This window comes from Cherax quadricarinatus, chromosome 8 (genome assembly GCF_038502225.1).
Source record: "Cherax quadricarinatus isolate ZL_2023a chromosome 8, ASM3850222v1, whole genome shotgun sequence".
Taxonomy (NCBI): domain Eukaryota; kingdom Metazoa; phylum Arthropoda; class Malacostraca; order Decapoda; family Parastacidae; genus Cherax; species Cherax quadricarinatus.
The window spans coordinates 12744340-12750339 of record NC_091299.1 but is presented as its reverse complement, the minus strand read 5'-3'; the positions used below and the strand labels follow the sequence as shown (position 1 = coordinate 12750339).

General features: G+C 39.8%; 1 protein-coding gene across 1 annotated transcript in view; it reads right to left on the bottom strand.

Moving 5' to 3' along the window:
• Positions 1-6000, bottom strand: part of LOC128685314 (uncharacterized) — a 79354-nt gene that overhangs the window by 54555 nt on the left and 18799 nt on the right. The window contains exons 3-4 of the mRNA XM_070082726.1: positions 5048-5257; positions 4576-4619 (exon numbers count right to left, since the gene is read on the bottom strand). Coding sequence (XP_069938827.1) covers positions 4576-4619; positions 5048-5257 — 254 coding nt within the window. The remainder of the gene's footprint in view (positions 1-4575; positions 4620-5047; positions 5258-6000) is intronic.

The following is a 6000-nucleotide window of genomic DNA, read 5'->3' as shown; positions in this document are numbered from 1 at the left end:
CTACGAGACTCGAGGAAAAGTGAGAACGATCTGAGCTATATAAAGGCTGAGACAACTCAAGAAGATGTCACTTCCAACGATGAAGCTCTTGGTAAGTGCTTGGTGCAGCCGCTGACTTTGTACAGTAGGCTGGTGATGTTCAATGCACTTTGTACATTTATGATAGTGAGATTTAGGAATGGGTGTAATGTTGGATATAGAAAAAACAACTGCAAATTAGCCCTGGTAACTCTTACTGGTAATATTATGTTGGATTGTGAGTTACTTTACTGTGAATTTTTTGGGCAGGACTAAATCTAATTGTCCGTAGTAAATCTAATTGAAACTACATAAATATTCTTCATGAAGTTTAAGACCAATGAGTTATTTTTAATACACATGATTACCTCTTTCAGTATAGATAATTTTTAAATATTTTGAAGCAAGGAAAGGCTGAGTCCGTAGAAGCAATTTATAGTGAATTTGAAGTAATCAAGTTCAATCAGAGAAAGGGACGAATCGTTTATATGTATGTACGTATATATATATATATATAAATATATATATATATATATATATATATATATATAAATATATATATATATATATATATATATATATATATATATATATATATATATACTTATATATATATATATATATATATATATATATATATATATATATATATATATATATATATATATATATATATATATATATATATATATATATATATATACATTTTTTTTATTATCACACTGGCCGATTCCCACCAGGGCAGGGTGGCCCGAAAAAGAAAAACTTTCACCATCATTCACTCCATCACTGTCTTGCCAGAAGGGTGCTTTACACTACAGTTTTTAAACTGCAACATTAACACCCCTCCTTCAGAGTGCAGGCACTGTACTTCCCATCTCCAGGACTCAAGTCCGGCCTGCCGGTTTCCCTGAACCCCTTCATAAATGTTACTTTGCTCACACTCCAACAGCACGTCAAGTATTAAAAACCATTTGTCTCCATTCACTCTTATCAAACACGCTCACGCATGCCTGCTGGAAGTCCAAGCCCCTCGCACACAAAACCTTCTTTACCCCCTCTCTCCAACCTTTCCTAGGCCGACCCCTACCCCGCCTTCCTTCCACTACAGACTGATACACTCTTGAAGTCATTCTGTTTCGCTCCATTCTCTCTACATGTCCGAACCACCTCAACAACCCTTCCTCAGCCCTCTGGACAACAGTTTTGGTAATCCCGCACCTCCTCCTAACTTCCAAACTACGAATTCTCTGCATTATATTCACACCACACATTGCCCTCAGACATGACATCTCCACTGCCTCCAGCCTTCTCCTCGCTGCAACATTCATCACCCATGCCTCACACCCATATAAGAGCGTTGGTAAAACTATACTCTCATACATTCCCCTCTTTGCCTCCAAGGACAAAGTTCTTTGTCTCCACAGACTCCTAAGTGCACCACTCACTCTTTTCCCCTCATCAATTCTATGATTCACCTCATCTTTCATAGACCCATCCACTGACACGTCCACTCCCAAATATCTGGATACATTCACCTCCTCCATACTCTCTCCCTCCAATCTGATATTCAATCTTTCATCACCTAATCTTTTTGTTATCCTCATAACCTTACTCTTTCCTGTATTCACCTTTAATTTTCTTCTTTCGCACACCCTACCAAATTCATCCACCAATCTCTGCAACTTCTCTTCAGAATCTCCCAAGAGCACAGTGTCATCAGCAAAGAGCAGCTGTGACAACTCCCACTTTGTGTGTGATTCTTTATCTTTTAACTCCACGCCTCTTGCCAAGACCCTCGCATTTACTTCTCTTACAACCCCATCTATAAATATATTAAACAACCACGGTGGCATCACACATCCTTGTCTAAGACTACTTTTACTGGGAAAAAATTTCCCTCTTTCCTACATACTCTAACTTGAGCCTCACTATCCTCGTAAAAACTCTTCACTGCTTTCAGTAACCTACCTCCTACACCATACACTTGCAACATCTGCCACATTGCCCCCCTATCCACCCTGTCATACGCCTTTTCCAAATCCATAAATGCCACAAAGACCTCTTTAGCCTTATCTAAATACTGTTCACTTATATGTTTCACTGTAAACACCTGGTCCACACACCCCCTACCTTTCCTAAAGCCTCCTTGTTCATCTGCTATCCTATTCTCCGTCTTACTCTTAATTCTTTCAATAATAACTCTACCATACACTTTACCAGGTATACTCAGCAGACTTATCCCCCTATAATTTTTGCACTTTCTTTTATCCTCTTTGCCTTTATACAAAGGAACTATGCATGCTCTCTGCCAATCCCTAGGTACCTTACCCTCTTCCATACATTTATTAAATAATTGCACCAACCACTCCAAAACTATATCCCCACCTGCTTTTAACATTTCTATCTTTATCCCATCAATCCCGGCTGCCTTACCCCCTTTCATTTTACCTACTGCCTCACGAACTTCCCCCACACTCACAACTGGCTCTTCCTCACTCCTACAAGATGTTATTCCTCCTTGTCCTATACACGAAATCACAGCTTCCCTATCTTCATCAACATTTAACAATTCCTCAAAATATTCCCTCCATCTTCCCAATACCTCTAACTCTCCATTTAATAACTCTCCTCTCCTATTTTTAACTGACAAATCCATTTGTTCTCTAGGCTTTCTTAACTTGTTAATCTCACTCCAAAACTTTTTCTTATTTTCAACAAAATTTGTTGATAACATCTCACCCACTCTCTCATTTGCTCTCTTTTTACATTGCTTCACCACTCTCTTAACCTCTCTCTTTTTCTCCATATACTCTTCCCTCCTTGCATCACTTCTACTTTGTAAAAACTTCTCATATGCTAACTTTTTCTCCCTTACTACTCTCTTTACATCATCATTCCACCAATCGCTCCTCTTCCCTCCCGCACCCACTTTCCTGTAACCACAAACTTCTGCTCTAACACTACATTTTTAAACCTACCATATACCTCTTCGACCCCATTGCCTATGCTCTCATTAGCCCATCTATCCTCCAATAGCTGTTTATATCTTACCCTAACTGCCTCCTCTTTTAGTTTATAAACCTTCACCTCTCTCTTCCCTGATACTTCTATTCTCCTTGTATCCCATCTACCTTTTACTCTCAGTGTAGCTACAACTAGAAAGTGATCTCATGTATCTGTGGCCCCTCTATAAACATGTACATCCTGAAGTCTACTCAACAGTCTTTTATCTACCAATACATAATCCAACAAACTACTGTCATTTCGCCCTACATCATATCTTGTATACTTATTTATCCTCTTTTTCTTAAAATATGTATTACCTATAACTAAACCCCTTTCTATACAAAGTTCAATCAAAGGGCTCCCATTATCATTTACACCTGGCACCCCAAACTTACCTACCACACCCTCTCTAAAAGTTTCTCCTACTTTAGCATTCAGGTCCCCTACCACAATTACTCTCTCACTTGGTTCAAAGGCTCCTATACATTCACTTAACATCTCCCAAAATCTCTCTCTCTCCTCTGCATTCCTCACTTCTCCAGGTGCATACACGCTTATTATGACCCACTTCTCGCATCCAACCTTTACTTTAATCCACATAATTCTAGAATTTACACATTCATATTCTCTTTTCTCCTTCCATAACTGATCATTCAACATTACTGCTACCCCTTCCTTTGCTCTAACTCTCTCAGATACTCCAGATTTAATCCCATTTATTTCCCCCCACTGAAACTCCCCTATATATATATTTATATATATATATATATATATATATATATATATATATATATATATATATATATATATATATATATATATATATATATATGTATGTATATATATATGCAAATATCGCAAACCAACCTTATCCTACCAGTCAGTGTGAGTATATCTCCCAAGTTATGAGAGTTGTGTGACTGTGACAGTAGAAAGTTTGCTACCACCTGAAGCTCACAAGGCTGCCATTCCCACGAGCCCCCCCTGAGGAGGTGAAGATGGCAGACGAAAAGTCTAGCTTCTTCCTACGAACCCTGTGAAGGGTGGGGGGGGGAGAGGAATGGGGCAAGGCCTGGTGACAGTTGGTCCCAGAAGATGAGGAGGCATTTGTCCCTCCTCCCTTGGTAAACATATGTCTCAGACACACCCAAGACAGGGAGCCAAGGCAGGGTCACCATCTGGAAAATACCCATGCCGGCAGAGTATCGGCAGAGTACCGTCAAATCAAGTAGAAGAAGAAGAAGCAGAAGAAACATTTTAGTGGCATTAATGCATTAATAATACCCATTAGGCCCGTACTGTATATTTCATTAGCACCCATATATTGTAATAACATTTATATCTACCCACTTTTTTTTTATCTTACAGGAGTTTTTCTTAACAACATCCACATCTCGTAGTAGTAGTATTCTTCATAATAAAGTAAAAGTTTTATATACCGTTCAATTTACAAGCTATATCAAGATCATATAAAAGTGTAGCTCAAACATGTTTTACTACAACCTCTGGACAGTAAATAACAGAAGCAACAGGAGTAACGAGACTTGCCTAAAGTTTCAACTTGTTTGGGATAGAACTTCCGTGCTTCAGGTCTGAGAAGAAAGAACTAAATCTAAGATATTAAACATATTTTGGTTTTCGTGTGGGATTTGCGTCAAAATAACATCTCTAAATACCATGTATATCGTTGTAACGATCGCATGGTATCATAACCTCCTATTTGTTATATTTTGATTTGTAAAATATAATCCCCAATGGGTTTAGCGTCTCACTCGTACATAAAATAATCTAATGGAACCTTAACAGTTTAAAATTCTGCAATAAATGCTTTCATAATTTATCATGTAGAATTTTGATACCTTGTGGAGATCGTGTATGTAGGTCTATCTCATTTTTGAATGATCATACTTATCATCAAAATAATTTAGCGTTTAACAATCATACATGCATATATTTCATCTTTCAGATGTTGATTTGTTTCCTGGCAGTCGCCACCGACTCAGTTCCTCATGGCTACAACCTAGACGCATCCTCTGGCACAGGGTTCTCTGCAGGCCCTTCTTTCGGTTCTGGCTTCTCAGGTGGCTTTGGATCTGGTTTCTCCTCAGGAGCATCAGGATTCTCTGGAGGTTCAGGAGGATCTGGTTTCTTCGGAGGTGGCTGCAGTTCTGGGCAGGTACTCAATGTGGACGGCAGCTGTGTGACTCCTGTGGTCAGTCGCAATTTGTTTCTGTTCAATGCGCCAGCAGTTTCTCCAGTGGTTGGTCCAAAACCAAATGTTCCTCCACCCAAAATTGAGCATAACATTGTGTTCATCCGCACACCAGAGGGAGGCCAAGGACAAGAACCTATTATCGTCCCACCACCAAAACAGAAAAATATCGTGTACGTTCTCAACAGGATAACTGAGCAAGGCCAGAATGTCATCCAAGTACCAGCACCAGAGCAAGAGAGTCCTCAAGTATACTTTGTTAACTATGGTGAAGGAGACAACCCGTCTCTTCCTACCGGTGGAGACCTTCAGTCTGCCCTCAGCTCCGCCGCGCAAGGAGAAGGTGACGTGATTGACAACGGCGGTGGCGGTAGTTTGGGAGGTGGCTTTGGAATTGGCGGCGGTGGCTTTGTAAGCGGTGGTGGGGATGGGTTCGGGATTGGTGGTGGTGGTGGTGGTGGCGGCGGTGGATATTCAGCTCCCGTGTCTCAACCATCAACATTTTATTCTCAGCCATAAAAGCCAGAGCACCATATAAAATATATACTTTGATATGCACTTATATAATGCAGTAATGTTCGCCTTTTTTTCCCCCTGAAGGCACCCATAGCTCATATATTTACGGCAAAACTATTACTGCAAATCGACTAGAGGTAATGAACAGAATCATGTCGTAATTTCTACAGCATCCCTGGCAGATATCCACGGTATTCCGGTAGGAAATCGCTGAACTGTGGTAATTTGTGGTGCTGAATTATGGT